Below are 15,801 nucleotides of genomic sequence, written 5' to 3'. Positions count from 1 at the left end.
TGCGCTCTGCGACGGGCGAAGCCCCCAGCGGCTGCGCGCTAAGGTCGGGCGCCAGGCGCATGCGCAGTCAGCAGCCCTGACCGCGTGGCGCATGCGCAGAGCTGAGCTGTACCCCTTGTGCCGGCCGCGGCTGCCGGTACCGGAGGAGGGCGGGGGGCGGTGTCTCCTGGCTCCCCCGCGCCGCGGCACGAGTGCACGGGGCGGGCACGGGGCGCAGGAGTGGGCCCACGCGTGAGTGCGGGGCCGAGCGTGGGCGGGGTGCGGCGGGCCGGGCCCGGGTCGCGGGGCGGGGGGGGCTGAGCGGGGCCCGGCGGCGGGACCATGAACGCCACGCAGGGCACGGTGGGCAGCGACCCCGTCATCCTGGCCACGGCCGGCTACGACCACACGGTGCGGTTCTGGCAGGCGCACAGCGGCATCTGCACCCGCACCGTCCAGCACCAGGACTCCGTATCCTTCACCGCCGCCCCGAGCCGGGGGAAGCCTGGGGGGGGCCGCTCCCGCCATCCCACGGACACCGTTAGCTCGGTGTCACGCCCCACGTTTGGGAGCGCCCAGCCTCACCGGTCGGGTCCCGGCTGCTGCTTCTTACCGACCTTAACGGCCGTCTGCAGCAGGTGAACGCCCTGGAGATCACGCCGGACCGCAGCATGATCGCTGCCGCAGGTGAGCCCACCCGGTCCCACGCTGCCCTGGACACGGGTGACGCTGGGCACGGGGACATCGGCCATCCCCTGCCCGATCGTTGCTGCAGGCTACCAGCACATCCGCATGTACGACCTCAACTCCAACAACCCCAACCCCGTCATTAACTACGACGGCGTGAGCAAGAACATCACCTCCGTGGGCTTCCACGAGGACGGGCGGTGGATGTACACGGGCGGGGAGGACTGCATGGCCAGGATTTGGGACCTGAGGTGGGCAGAGGCAGCAGTTCCCCCCTTCAGCAGCATCCCGGAGGCGGGGGAGCTGATTCCATGCTCTTAGTCACACTCCTTCCTCACTGTTTTGTTGCAGGTCTCGTAACCTCCAGTGTCAGCGGATTTTTCAGGTGAACGCTCCTATTAACTGTGTCTGCCTGCACCCCAACCAGGTGAGCACTGGCTACTCCGCGATTTCCCAGCTCATGCTTTGCTGTGGCTCTTTCGGGTAAACCAGAGGGGCTGTGGAGTTTTATACTGGCAGACACGGCAAAAGCTCTGGGGGCTGGCTGGGGAGGGTGGCCTTCCTGGCAGCACAGGCCTGCAAGCTCTTGGTGGCATTGCCGGACAAGCAGCAGCTGGCTTCCCACAGCCAGGCTGGCCTCTCCCTTGCCGAGCTGCTGCCGCCGGGAGCTTTGGATCGGTGTGGGAACAGAGCCCATGCAACATGGGAGCCAGCACAACAGATGCACGGTCCCTCCATCTGCCCTGGGAAAGCCAACGGTGCTTTGTGCGTTGGAGCAAACCTCCTCGAGCAGCAGCGCTGGGAACAAGCAGGTACTGCAGGCTCACGTTGTGCCTGCAGCAGGTGTCCATGCCGCAGCCCCGGGGCTTTCTCCACTGAGCTCATTTGCCAGCCGGCTTGTTTGTGCTAATTACCTGGTGGCTATTGCAAAGAGACAGCGGAGTGGCTGCGCTGGGCCTCTCGTCCCGTAGGAGGGAACGCTCCTTTGGGGCTGTCTGTGCCCCGTGAACATAACTAAGGGGATGTGATGGGAGTGAAACTGGTGGCACAGGGCGGGCTGGGAAGCTTGAGGGTGGCACCGCTGCCAGGAAAAAGCACCTCTGGGCCCTTGTTACCTTCAGGGCTCAAGATTCACCAGTCGGTTCAGAAGCTGTTGATAAACAGATGGCTGGGGCTTAGGAAATGAGGCTAAAAGGGAGCATGGTGCATTAAAGGGGACGGCAGTGAAAATCAATACGTATCATTGCAGTGTTAATAACCTGTCTGGTCCATTTTGTATTCACAGTGCTGCAGGGTTTGATTGCAGACATTTTTAAAAAGCTGAGTAATACAAATTTTTCTTTGCATTTGGCTTTGCAAAGGTTTAATTTTACAAGTCTGGAATTTCAGACCAGATTTGAGATCAATTATTTGGACCAGACTTTACCCAAATGTTGCTGATGCTCTTATAGTGCCATTGCTGTGAGAATATATTATATAAAAACAAATCTTATTATTGTACTTAGATCTTACATGTGACATAATCACTAACCAAGGTACTGCTGAGTTGCAGAAGTGTTGGGTTGTGAGCAGAACGCAGTTAATTAGTCCAAAGGTGGCAGCATTTATTCAGATAGTTTCATTGCTCTGCAATTCCCTGCTGCAGTGACGCTGATCCAGTTATCCGAGAGAGATTTCTCACGGCCTGGGTAAAGCCATGATGCCTTTAGCAATTGTACTTACACCTGCTAAGAGGGGGCTAAGGGTTGCGGTGTCCAGAAGATGTTTCTGCGCTGTGCCGTCAGCTAAATATATTGAGCAATGATTGCCTTCCTCAGAAACAAGCCTTTGCTCACAGGTACAGGATTAGCTGTGTCTGATGACCTGATCTCCTCTAGGGATTCTGCTAAAATTATGGACAGCACAAGACTGTTGATAAAAGCCCTGGTTTTAGTGGAGAGCTGCCAGCATTGTCTTCTGGTCTGAGCACGGGATCGGAGCCAGAACTCCTGCCCTTCAGCTGGCTCTTGTCCTTCCCCTGAGAAGGGGAGAGAGAGAAAAATCCATTTAGGCTCATGTTTTTCAGGTATCTGTACGCTCTTGAGTGCTTCAGTTGTTCGCTAGCCAACTTGCATCTTAATGCCCACTTCTCAGACATGCTGAAAATAATTTGGCTTCTGTGGGTGGTGGTTGGAGCTGTAGCTGTGCAACGGTTCTGAAATCAGGCAGCTGCTGTCTGCTCCGGGGTTTATAAAATTAGCACACAGTTCTGTAAAGGTAAACAGCCTTTTTTGCAGAGCGTAACGTGAGATTAGTACTCTGCTTGCTCTTAGTGTACAGAGGCGTCAGCAGGCTGCTGGAGCTCTGAAAGAGCCCTGTGCTGGGGAATAATTAGGCAGAACAGGACCCTGAGGCTTAAAACCAGAGCAAGGCTCCACGTGGTGCTACAGCAGGCGCGTTCTGGGCAGCGGCTTGAGGCTGCTGCTTCCAGGGTTCTCCTAAGAGAGACGAGGTTGCTGTTCTCTTGCAGGCAGAGCTAATTGTGGGTGATCAGAGTGGTGCCATTCACATCTGGGACCTGAAGACCGACCACAACGAGCAGCTGATTCCGGAGCCTGAAGTTTCCGTGAATTCGGTTCACATTGACCCCGATGCCAGTTACATGGCAGCTGTTAACAGCTCGGTGAGCTCCCATGGCCTCAAACGTGGGATGGGTTTTACAGTGCTCCAGCAGCTGTGGGCTGTGCCTCCCGTAGGCAGAGGCAGCCAGTCTGCACGTACCAGCTTTGCCTGCAGCTTTGCTGTACTGGGGTGGAGTGGGGAATGTCCGGGCTGCTCTTGGGTGGGTGACCACCAGCCCACCCACAGATCCTCCTGTCTTGCCGCAGGGAAATTGCTACGTGTGGAACCTGACGGGTGGCATTGGAGAGGAGGTGACCCAGCTGATCCCCAAGACAAAGATCCCCGCACACAACCGCTACGCCCTTCAGTGCAAGTTCAGCCCCGACTCCACGTGAGTGTGTGCCAGCCCCTTGCCTACCTGCAGTGGGAACAGACAGTCCTTTCTGGGCAGGCAGAGACCAGCTGTGCCTCCAGCTGTTGGCTTATGCTGGCTTCACACGGCCCTGCAGGTCCCCCGGGGGAGCGGGACAGGAGGCACAGGACACGCTGGGACTGGGTTGCTCTCAGTGGCATCCCAGCCTCATGCTTTGCAGCCACAAGCTGTTCTTACAACTGGGATTGAAATGCTGATCTCTGGGAGCAAAGCGTACTCCTTCACTGAGTCTGTTTGGCTTGAATCTCATAAGGCAGATGATATAGGTGCAAAGAAATCTGATTACAATGAACGCAGCTCTCCAGTTCATTGCTGTTCCAGGCCCACATTAACGAGTGGCCCTTGGGTGTACAGCATGACTAACAAGGTTGCCCTGGCATGTCTCTTCCTTGCAGACTTTTGGCTACATGTTCTGCAGATCAGACATGTAAGATCTGGAGGACTTCAAACTTCTCTCTGATGACAGAGCTGAGCATTAAGAGCAATAACCCAGGAGAAACGTCTCGGGGCTGGATGTGGGACTGTGCATTCTCCGGGGACTCCCAGTACATCGTGACAGGTGAGGCACTGACTGCACTCCTGCCCTTGGCCCGTGGTTTGATTTGGATGACGCCAGGACCCCGGCAGCAGGGCCCTGCACTAGCAGCGGACTTGGCAGTTTCTCTAGCTGGGACATTGCCAAACCCTCGTGCACCAGCGTATGCAGGGAGGGCGCACCCAGCCTCACACCCACAGCACAGTCCACTAACTCCTGTGAGCGTTTTGCCTGTGCTGCAATAGGGCACCTGTTTAAAATTGAGAGATGAGCCTCAAGTGTGCAGGTAGGAATGCTGCTTACAGTATTTGCAGCATGATAGTCCCTTCAAAACAAACAGGCTGTAATTTTCTCAGTAACTTCTCTCTGAAATAATTAGAAACTCACGTAATACAGAAAAGCACTAAGCTTCTTGCTCTGCATAGCTCCCTTACCTTTCATCAGCAGCCCTAATAAAGGTGCTGAATGAAGCAAGAGGAAAGATTTTCTTGTAATAAAAAAAAAATATTTAAAGGCTAATGCAATATATCCCACTCCTCTTCACATTCTGTTCCAGCCTCCTCTGATAACTTGGCCAGACTTTGGTGCGTGGAGACAGGAGAGATCAAGAGGGAATACAGTGGCCACCAGAAAGCAGTCGTCTGCCTTGCTTTCAACGACAGCGTGTTGGGATAATGGTCACGTGTGGGAAGGAAAGGACCTCTGCTTGTTTTCCCTTGTCTTACAGTGGCAAGCACCCTCTCTGGAGCCTGAGACATGCACTCGTAACCATCCCCTGCACCAGGGGAGAGGGCTCGGTCTCTGGCAGAAGCAGCTGCATTTGCCTGGAGTGAGACCAGGCTTCGGCTCCGAGTGGATCGTTATTGAAACCCGTGTGGCCTCTAAGGGAGGCCGCTTGGACAGAAGGGAATGGGAGAGGGAGGCACGCTCCCACTGAGGGGAGCTGGGTACGGTTCAGCTGGAGGAATCCCTGTGGCATCAGCTGCTGACAGCTTTGTGATGTTCTTGTACTCCAGAGTGGAAAAAAATATAATCAGCCTTTCTAATGATGGAAGAGGCTGAGCAAAGAGAGGAAAGGCAGCTGTTTTCTTGGTTTGCAATCCCTTTATTCAAAGTGTATTTCACAGACTTGGAGAGCTGCACTCTTGCTAAGCCAACCACTCCCAACAAATTTAATAACCTTGTGTTGAACAGGGCATGTAGCCATAAAACACTAGCTACTCCACGTGATTCCTCTAGGCCTGGATCTCCTAATACCTACGTACAAGATGCAGCCCTGGAGTGTGGCTGCAAATAAAGTGTCTGTATTGACAGTGCTGAGCAGAGTCCTGTTATTTTTCTAAACTCTCCTGAACTGCAGCATGAAATCAGCAGGAAGCCTTTGGGGGATATTGTAGATGTTACCTTCCTTGTTGAAATCAGAGGCTTTTCAGGAATCCAGTTCAAGTATGTAGGGCAGCGAGGGCATCCGCAGCCGCAGGACTTACTCAGGGAGGTAATAGAAGCAGATAGATACACAAACGTTGCTTGGAAAACAGATGTCAATGCAAAGGTAGATCAGCCGCTGCTTCCCTGGGCCTGCCAAATGAGCAGACAAGAAGCAGGATGAGAGGAATGCTTTTGCAGTCCTGCAGATAGGAGTCCCTGGGGAGCCGAACAAGTGGAAAGCCTCAGGGAATGACCTTTCTCATTAAAGCTGGAGTAAGACAGAAAAGGATGAGAGCTCGGCAGGCTCCTTTTGGTGAAGATGAAGGTGACAAGCATTAAGCCAACAGCGTCACAGGGGACTGCTGTGGTGTAGTTGTGCCACACAAGGAGGCTGTGCTGCCTGGGGCAGGGGGCTCGGAGCCTTTCCCAGCCAGTACCACGGTTTGCTGCAGGTTGTGGGTACAAAGCCAGCACTCGGTGACCGCTGAACAATGGTTTGATTCTGAACTAGAAGTCGCCTGTCCTGGGCTTTGGCAGCCCATCCCAGGACGTACATCAGCTTTTTGCACAGCAGAACTCACTTCTCTTAGATGTACTAGAAATAAGAGTGCTTCCCTCTTCTGCAAAGGAAAACGTACAACTTACCCTCCCCTCTCCTGACCCAGAAGATTGATGTCTGCTCACACAGGGTCTGGACAGCCTCCCCTAGGCTTTTGGGGTCCACCGCTTGCCTTGCCAGAATGCCCAGGAACTCCCGGTAGTACTCGGTCTGGTTATTCTGACGTAGCAGCTGATCACCCTGAAAGAAATGTCCCTGTTAATTCCTCCCAAGGCACTTTGCCCCTCCTGGTGCTGCCCTCCAGCCCCGCAGTCCTGCTCTCGCTCTCAGGGCACCCAAGAAGCACGCTCTGCTCCAGCAGTAAGGGCAGGTTTCTCCCGACAGCCGCCCCATCCCACCAGGATGCCAGGATGCTTGCTCTGGCCAGAGCAGCCTCCCAGGGGCTGGAGCGGGGACAGCCCACAGCCCCTCGCGCGCTCTGCAGCTTGGGAAGCAGGGGGACAGTTCCTCCCAGGTCCCTCACTTGGACCTCTTTGTCCCCAGGCCTGGAGCTAAAACACCCCGTTGTGCTGGGTGTCCCAGCAGCCACAGCCCGCTGGCAGAGGGGCATCTGTCTGACCCTCACCTGCCTGTCCAGCGCTGCCACCAGCCCCGGGCTTCAGCTGCATCAGAGCCGTGGGGACCCACGGCAGCCCTGTCCCCTCTCCATGCATGGTGGTGGAGCCCCCAGCTCTGGGCATGATGCAAATCGGCGTCCTTCAGCCTGTGGTGGCTGGGACAGGACACGGCTGAGCTGAAGTCCTGACTGATGGCTGCGTGGGCTGCTGGCAGCCCTGGGACCACCAGCTCTTTTACTTCCATTAAAGAGCCTCAGAGCCTGGCAGATGCTTTCTTCTCCTTGCATCCCACTTGGTAGCCTGCTCTCATGGGTGCTGCGTTCCTACGCTCCTCTGGGTTAAACTCTGCCCATCGCTTCCTGGCTGGGTGGGAGTAGCAGGCAAGGGACCAGGAGCCCTCAAAGAAATGGAGAGCAGACGGCAAGGGCACAAAAAAAAATGGGGCCTTCTGTCTTCTTGAAACAGAACCTGCCCCCTGCCCATGCATCCATTAACATTTTGTTCAGAGGGTCCGTATATGTGACTTACTCCAACTTTTTCCCCTGTGAATTGCTAACAAACCCCCTTTGTTTTTTGTTCCCCAGAATTTTGAGCAGGTAACAGAATCCAGTGGGAGCAGGTCCTGCGAGAGCCTTGCTATTCACCTCTCTGGGACATATCCCCCTTCCCCAGCCTGCAACTCAGCTGTTTCTCACAAGATAGGATATCGGTAAAACTGGGAGTTGCTGCTCTGAGCTCACACACTCAGAGCTCAGCACTGCAAGGCAGAGCTCTGCTCCTACACAAGATGCCAAACAAGCTCTCCCTCGAGCAGTGAATCGCACAGAATAGGGCTGCCGCTGCTACCCCTGGCTGGGAGAGCCCGTGCCCTCATTTAGCCACAATTGGGATACTGGTACGTAAGAGTCACCGCTGCGAACGCAAATCCATGCAGGAAAGGGCCTTTCGCGAGCTGGAACTCCGTGCAAAGCCCAATTCATCACCCCTGTCTGCTCAGCCACGCTGGGGAATGGCCGCAGCAGCTGCTCACTCTCTGCTCAGATGTGTTGAGGGTCATCTGTAGGGTCTGGAGGTCCCAGGCATCCATCCTCCTCAGGTAGCACACATGCTGCTCCACCGGCTTGTAGCACACATAGCCCTACGAGACAGATCGCGCTCCGTTACAGCAGCAGCAGCACACATCCACAGCTGTCTTAAGAGCCCAAAAAAATTACATGCCTCCTTTTGCCCTGCATTATCTTTCCTAATTAAAGGTGAAGAGAAAGGCACCAAACAGTAGTTGGTTGATGTTTTTCCTGCTCCCACCACAGCAGCTCTTCTCTGAGCAGCCTGGGCTCCTCTGCTTGCTTCCAGGCTAGCAAGGCAGGTAATTATCCCAACACACTTACGTTCCTGCTGTCATACAGCACCACAGCGGTGTGGTTACTCTGCGAGGTTATGTAGTAGGTCACAGTGCTCCTGGACTTGTCCACCAAGGCTGTCTGATTCCTCAGCGGGTCTTGCTGGCCCTGGACCGTTAGCCGGACGAGCTGCGAGCCAGCCTGGGCACAAAGAGAGCGACAGCAGCACCAACCATCAGCTGTTCAGTGTCTGTGCGTGGCATCTCCCCATTGACATCCCCACCTGGACCCTTTGCTGGTCCCTGTTGCTTGTCTGAATAATTTTAGCAACAGAGAGAAGCAAGCTCTGACCCAAGGGAGGGGAGCAGATCCGGAAGCAGATCGCTCTCCGTCACCAGGGCTGGGGTAGAGGTGCCGGTGCCTCTCATGCTGAAGGCACCCGCTCCGCCAGGCAGCTGGGTGCAGGAGGAAAGTGCTGGGGGACCTGCCAGCCTCTGCCACAGCCACACACGGCGGGGGGGCTGGGATCTGCCTCCCCAGCCAGCACAGCTCGCTGGCAGCAAAACACGCTTCCCCCTCGCCTCGGAGCAACGCACCTGCTTAGCAAAATACCAGCTTGCGGCTATATTTACAAACTATCATGAATTTCTCCAGCAGCGGTTTCTGGCAGGCGCGTTGCAGGGCTGGGACAGTGGCTGCTCAGCTCACTGCCTGCAGCGCTGCCGGCACCTTCCTGCCCTTCTGCCTGCAGGCTGCCTGCGATGGGGTAACCGGCCAAACCCAGCCCTGATCTCAGCCTGTGCTTCCCTCCCGGCAAGTGCTTCTGACACAAATCAGGGCTGTGGGCAGGAGGAGGTCTCCTGCCTGGATCGGGATCCCTTACCTGGGCAGAGCTGGGGGAGAAGCTGAGAACCCCCACAACGCTGATGCCAACAACTGCAAAAAACAAGGCAACGGACAAGATGATCCAGAATGTCCTGGATGGGGCTGTGAGGTGCGCTGCGGTGCTCCTGTCCTGGGAGCCAAAGCAAAAGAAAGGAGTTAAAATCAACCCTGGTTATTCTTCACCATAACACGCACTTCCCGCTCACGACACAAATCACTGTGCAAACTGCTGGGGTTTGAACGCAGAACTGCCAGAATATTGCAGCAGCCCTGGAATAATGTCGGTTTTATCCCACAGTGCTGGAGTTTCAGATCTGACATCCCAGTGACCAGTACTCCCACAGCCGAGCACTTTCCTCCTGCGGCCGGGGAAGCATGGAAACACTGCAAACCTGCTGAGGAAGGGCTGGAGCAGGAAGCTTTCCACAAACAGGCTGTTGCTGCGCTTTAGCAGCAAATTAAATTATTTGGGTTTATAGCAGAAATCCCCAGGACAACCATCAGCATTTGAAACAGGCCCCATGCGGAGTGACCCTGCTTCCTTGCCCCCTGTATATTTGGCTGTATTTTGTTTTCTTGGTAAGTTGTTCTCCATGCAGACCAAGCTGTTACTTGAAGCAAAAGAGCTTGGCAGTCATGTGGCACTTCTAGTGGCTTGATTAAAATTCACTTTAATTCTTATATTGAAGCAATTCAATTCAACTTAATGGCACATAAAATACTTTTTACAAAGCAGAAAGAATGGGCTTTCAGTAATAAACACACTTAAAAAAATAACCTGTTTCTCAATCCTTTGAAGCACATAGAGAAATTCAATAAATGCCCACGGTTAGATTTGCTACAGCCGCACAAGGAATGGGCTCTTCAAGCCTCCGGGTCAGTTACTGATCTTTTTTGGTAATACGTAATTTCCAGACAGAAGGTAGATAGAAAAGCAGCGAGTCTTAACAAAGTTAAAACTCCGTAAAGCTGAAAGCTCGTCAATTCAAACACAGCAGAGCCCAAGCACTATGGTAACGGGCAGGTTTGCAATAGCTAAAGAAATTCCCTCAGGTGGGAAAGGTGCAAATAAAGAAATCCAGTGACTCCTGTTCCTTGGCAGGCTGCAGTTCACACGTGCACACGTATCCCGAGTGGCTCTGCAGCGTGCAAGCTCTTTGGCATCTCTAACCTGGCCACCCTGCCTTGTTACACCATAGGTTTATGCCATGTAACTCCGGGCACTTACAAGAAACTCCGGACAGAGTGAGCTGCCTTAGAGGAGCTGAACTGTGGGGTGCTGAGGTCGGGATGGGCCCTGGAGATGTAGGTGATGAACAAAATCTTACTGGGATCCGTGGGAACAGCAGGAGCTCAGCTCCTTCAAAAGAGGAATCAAGCAAGCACAGAGTGGGGACCCCGCGATGGGATACTCACTGCAGAGACAGCATTGCTGGTGCCGTTCCTACTCTCCATCCTCCACTTCAGATGAGGACCTTGCTCCTGCAGCTCTGCCTCCTGACAGCGGACGGACTATGCATGATCCTCAGCTCCAGGCGTGACTGGGAAATCTAAGCTTCTGTATCTGTGAAACATAAATATATGTCACTCGCAGCCAAAGTGCTTCCCAGCCAGGTGCTCCTCGGCTCAGAGCGACGGGGAGGGTGAAACCTTAGAGCTGCCGCCTGGGGAGAGCCAAAGGAAAGGAGGGGGGGCCAGGGCTGCCGAGCGGTGCTGTCAGTGTATAAAACCGCTCTTCCTGCTCACCTTGCGAGTCGGCTGGAGGGGGGCAAGTGGACGACAATCGGGGGCTTTGTGTCGGCCCTCCCTGCTGGCAGGCCCTCATAGCAGGACCGGGTAAGTCTCATTAAGAGATACGATGAATAGAGAACAGTGGCAGCCTGCCCTTGTCATCGGTTATTTCTACATTTCAACATGAGCTTCGTGCTGCCAGAGCTCTGTGGGCTGAAGCCAACTGTTTATCCTGCAGACTGCTGCCCTGCAAGCCTTGGCTGCACAGATGTGCTTGTGTTCCACCTATGGACCTCGATTCACCCCGACCCTGGGGAAAAGGATCTCTGCTACAAAGTCACTGCCACAACCTGAGCTGCACTCGTGCTAACACCTGTGTTCCTGCGATGAGAAACACCGTGCAGGGAACAGCGTTCCCAGGTCGCCAGACCTTGGTTTTCCTGAACAGTCCAGGAGCCCCTGATAGAGCTCTGCGTTTTTGAGACCTGCCAGCCAGATGTAACCAACTGGAGGCGAGGAAAAGCTCAACAGAATTCCTCCATGTGGTATCTATCAAGGGAAAATACCGCTTTCGAACATTTTCCTATCAAGCATGGCCCAGGACTGGTCAAACTCAGCCAAGAGGGCAGCTCATCCTGGAGTTTCTCATCACTGAGGCACGGGCAATCCTTCTCCCTGCTCACCCTCTTTCCTTCTCTGAGTCAAAGACGACCTATTTCGGTAGATCCCCGTCTCGTTCTAGCATGCTGCTTCTGTGGGATGTGAACTCAAACTCTGGACAAATACACACCCAAACGCTGTGGCCAGTGACTCAACCATCATGGTCACTCCTTCACAACAGCAAAACCAGCATCCTGTGCTGTGGCTCTGATGAGAACAGAACGGTATTGCAACAGTCAAACCACCAGTTCTGCTTCTGCCAACCGAAGTGTTAGAGAGATCATGCAGCGCTCCCCGCAGCGCAGCCTGCTAGCTGGCTTCTGCTGTAGCAGAACTCAGCACGAGAAATTTGAAAGACAAGCCGCGACGTGCAGGTGGGATGTTCTCCCCATAGAGATTTTAACAGCCACACAGCAGACACTTTCTTACTTGAAGAAATTGATGCCCTGCCTAATCTAAGGCACAGGAACGAAGTAAAACCCTCTATAAAACAGTGTGTGTGAAAGGATTCTTGTGAAGGGGAAAGCATTCTGCTCTGTGCTGTGCTCTTACTCAAAGCAGCAAATCCTGGCCCATGCAAAGAGCCCTGCACAGCCCTGGGCTCCTGAACTGAAGAAATATACTCCAGGGTTTGGATTTCTTTCCCTACTAGTGCATGTAAGGAGTAAAGAGGACACACACAAACTGCATCCCCAAGTCCCAGAATTTCCACGTGGTATGGCTGCACCAAAGCTCAAAAAGAGACTACAAAATAAGACAAAACCAGAGGAAAGCAGGTTTCTAAGTTTAATGTGAATTCAAGTAGAGGCTTAAAAACCATTTGGAAGTCGATACAGAGTGTTGAAGCATGATTGACACCTTCACCAGTACATTTCAGCATACGTGAATCGAGGTAATGGTTCCCTTGTACAGTGAACAGTACTTGGCAGGGACAGTGCGCTGCTTGAACGAGGCTGAACACCTCACCCGGCCTTTACTACTTTAATTGACGTATTCCAAAATTATAAGCACCAGATACAGGAACTAAAAGAACACACCATTAATTCAGACCCTACCTGCAGTAAATCCATAATGTCCATTTCCACGTTACCCAGATAAAGTGAAAGTTCTACCTGTAAGTATTTCTCCGTGACCTTACACAGTCACAACTTTCTAGCTGGAGACAGGAACGGGGAAGAGATTGTCCGTGCTGCCTTGCACAACGCTGTTACAAATGAACACCCTTTTACAAGATCAGCTCATCTTCTGGTAACACTGAAAGACAGTATGAACTGCATGGTTATTGCTGTGCAAACAAGATGGCAAGCCTACTTGTTTCAAGTAGACGGAAACGGCATCGGCACACTGCTAGAGCCACTCAGCTGAACAGTGGGAGATGAAGGAAGGCCAGTGTTTAAATTTAACTGCTGATAGTGGAATCTATGGAATCAAAGCATGTTAATTGCATATATAATTTTTCACTTAATTCTGTAATGCAAAAGCTTTCAACTGTGGCCTTCAATTCAGCCAGAAGAAAAATCTACCCCATAGCCTGGGCCGTGCGTCACCCAAATCCACCTAAAGATCAAAATGAAATAATCACCTGAGCAAGCAAGCACTCCTCTTCGGACAAGCAACTGGCGCCAGGCCCCCACGCCAGACACACGCGGAAGATATTAACCGTGGGTATTTAAAGGAAGCACATGCTATCGTCACACACCGGCTTGTTCGGGTGGAAAGCTGTACTGCGTACTGCATCCATCCCCCGTGGACTGACCATTAATTCGCATTCCACAGCTAAAGCCAAGGCAAGTGGCTATTTTGACGCTGAGGGAAGTACAAGAACTAACTCGGTACTAATCAATTCAGTTACTTCTGGGAAGCAGCAGTAGTGAAGGACAGTCCTACGTGGTTACAGACTTTCTGCATTACCAAATGCAAAAGCTTAGGAGAATTAACCCTACTGTGATCAGTGAAGTACATTCCTCTTATCCTCCCTTCTGGGAAACGATATATTATCATATACTATACTTAAACTTTATATTTTATATATATTCTGATATATATTTAGGGTTGGGGTAGTTCTTGCATGTACTTTACACACACATCCAACACTTGGACAAATACAGTATACAGAAGACACCGTTTGTGTTCTGCGAGTGGAATCATCCTCATCTGCATCACAAGTGCAATTTCAAACGGTCAAATAAAGGAGACAGATTTCAGTTTCTGTGACCTGACGTCGCGCTTGCAGCGGCTGTACTGCTGAACAGGACCCCATTCAGAAAAAATAATTTAAAAAAAAAAAATCAATCTAAGGCCAAATGCTAGTTCTGCCAGCCACCGCAAGTGTTTCCAAACACAGCCGCTAAGTTGCTACGCACTCCAAGAGTAATTTCCCTGAATAAACCAGACTGAGCCATGGCCCTTCCAAGCGAGGACACACCGCATGATATCAGGTTCTTTTCCTCAGATCAACCTGCCCTACTTTCCCTAACTCAGTCTAGAGGACAACGTGACATTGAGTATCACAAACATTTGGATAGATGTGTTGCTTATAATTTAAAAAAAAAAAGCTCCAAGCCCACAAGACGTGGGTGACACCGTAATGCCCTCTTTGTTTCAAAGTGCATTTAAAGACTGAGGTGTAAACAACATCATATCGAGAGGACAGAAAGGTTAAAAAGCTAAGGGTTGCTAACTCCGGGTGGTATCCTAGTGAGTACGTTACTGTCACAAGGTGATTAACTGGGGCCCTCCTCCGGGCACCGCTGCAGAGGCTGCAAGCATTTTATTATTATTAATCCCCCAGTGCTGGGAGAAGGTCGGCTATGCTATCGACATAGTAATCGGGAACCAGGCTCTGCCTGGCCGGACAGTCACTCTCCTGGTGGCCCCTCACTTCGTCCAGCGTGGTGACCCCGGTAAGCGTCAGCAGGGTGGTGAGGCCGCAGCTGTTGCCCATGAGGATGTCTGTGTCCAGCCGATCTCCCACCATGATGGTACGAGCAGGATCGATGTTGAACTCGCTCACCACGCAATCAAACATGTACCGGTTGGGCTTTCCTACAATGAACGCCTCGCGCTGGGCTGCCGTCTCCACTGCTTTTACCAGGCAGCCAGTCCCTAGGGAGAGAACAGAAAACATTAATTAGAGACTGCAGAAGACTCTCGGCATCCACACGAGCTGGTACAAAACCGCACAGCGCTTTGGAAATGCAACGCCTCAGCTTCACGGACAGGACAGGCAGAGGAAGGGGTTAGTCCCAAGAGAAGCAGTGCATAAAACCTGCCAGGAGGCTGGAATACCGTCCCACATCGAGATCAAAAAGGAGCCGCTATTCCCCAAGTGAAGGATCAACAAGGATTCTCCCTGTTTCGGGGTGGGAGGTGCAGTGAGGACGAGGGGAAGCCCAGGCTCTGGGACACCCAGGCTGCCACACCGAGGTGCAATGAGGCCGAGCTCGGTCACCTCCAGAGCACGGGGACTCACTACGGGCAGCTCTGAACGGGCCGGGGACCCCTCCCCACCCCCACCGGGCGGCAGGCGAGAAGCCCGGACGCCCCCGGTCCCGTCCACCCCCCCCTCCCCCGCCCCGCGCACCGGGGATGGCGGTGCCGCCCTCGAGCGGGAGGCGGTGGTCGCGGTTGGTGCCGACGAGGAGGCAGTCGGGGCCGCCGCGCAGGAGGTAGCGCAGGGCCTGGCACAGCTTGGCGTAGCTGAAGTGCTCGTCGAAACCGACGAGGACGGCGCGCACGGCGGGGTCAAGCGGCGCCTGGGCCCAGTCGGCGGGCGTGGGGCCGGGCAGGGCGGCGGGGCCGGGCCCCAGGTGCGGGACGCCCACGGCCTCCAGCTCGGCGGCGAGCGCGGGGCTGCCCAGCACGTAGGCGGCGGCGCCAGGCGGCAGGGCTTGGCGGAGGTAGCGGGCGGCGCAGTAGGCCGAGCCGAAGATGTGGCGGGGCTCGGCGGGCGGGAAGCCCAGCCGCCGCAGCTTCTCGGTGTAGGCCGCGCGCGTCCGGCTGCTGTTGTTGGTCACGTAGCAGAGGCGCTTGCCCGCCGCCGCCAGCCGGCCCAGCGCCGCCGCCGCGCCGCCCACCGCCGCCTCGCCCCGCCACAGCACACCGTCGCAGTCGAAGAGCAGCGTGTCGGCGGCGCCCAGCACGGCGCGGGCCGCCTCGGCCTCCAGCCGCCGGCACCGCCGCGACCCGCCGCCCGCCATGGCCGCCATCGCCGCCGCGCCTCAACCGTGCGCCCGCCCCCCGGCCGTGCCCATTGGCTGCGCCTCTCCCGACCCGCGCTCCCATTGGGCGGCGGTGGCCCCACCCACCCCGCCTGGAGCCGGCGTCCGGCGCCCTCTCCCGCCCTT

General features: G+C 54.3%; 3 protein-coding genes across 3 annotated transcripts; 1 reads left to right on the top strand and 2 right to left on the bottom strand.

Moving 5' to 3' along the window:
• The first annotated feature begins 271 nt into the window (after positions 1-271).
• Positions 272-5,543, top strand: MLST8 (MTOR associated protein, LST8 homolog). Its single transcript, XM_054843463.1, has 8 exons — positions 272-450; positions 615-666; positions 755-917; positions 1,018-1,093; positions 3,176-3,328; positions 3,534-3,658; positions 4,096-4,259; positions 4,792-5,543. The coding sequence occupies exons 1-8, from the start codon at positions 322-324 to the stop codon at positions 4,908-4,910; spliced, it is 981 nt and encodes a 326-aa protein (XP_054699438.1). The 5' UTR covers positions 272-321; the 3' UTR covers positions 4,911-5,543.
• A 157-nt stretch (positions 5,544-5,700) lies between these two features.
• On the bottom strand, positions 5,701-11,691 carry BRICD5 (BRICHOS domain containing 5). The gene is made up of 6 exons (XM_054843464.1): positions 10,481-11,691; positions 9,063-9,194; positions 8,228-8,380; positions 7,870-7,977; positions 6,309-6,462; positions 5,701-5,813 (listed from the first exon to the last, which is right to left on the bottom strand). The coding sequence occupies exons 1-6, from the start codon at positions 10,517-10,519 to the stop codon at positions 5,719-5,721; spliced, it is 681 nt and encodes a 226-aa protein (XP_054699439.1). The 5' UTR covers positions 10,520-11,691; the 3' UTR covers positions 5,701-5,718.
• Positions 11,692-12,227: 536 nt separating this feature from the next.
• Positions 12,228-15,685, bottom strand: PGP (phosphoglycolate phosphatase). The gene is made up of 2 exons (XM_054843604.1): positions 15,039-15,685; positions 12,228-14,560 (listed from the first exon to the last, which is right to left on the bottom strand). Exons 1-2 carry the CDS (start codon positions 15,661-15,663, stop codon positions 14,235-14,237), a joined length of 951 nt encoding a protein of 316 aa, XP_054699579.1. The 5' UTR covers positions 15,664-15,685; the 3' UTR covers positions 12,228-14,234.
• Between the last annotated feature and the right edge of the window lie 116 nt (positions 15,686-15,801).

The sequence above is a fragment of the Grus americana genome, chromosome 15, assembly GCF_028858705.1.
Source record: "Grus americana isolate bGruAme1 chromosome 15, bGruAme1.mat, whole genome shotgun sequence".
NCBI classification, from domain to species: domain Eukaryota; kingdom Metazoa; phylum Chordata; class Aves; order Gruiformes; family Gruidae; genus Grus; species Grus americana.
The sequence above is the reverse complement of the archived record's forward strand: the minus strand, read 5'-3'. Positions and strand labels throughout refer to the sequence as shown.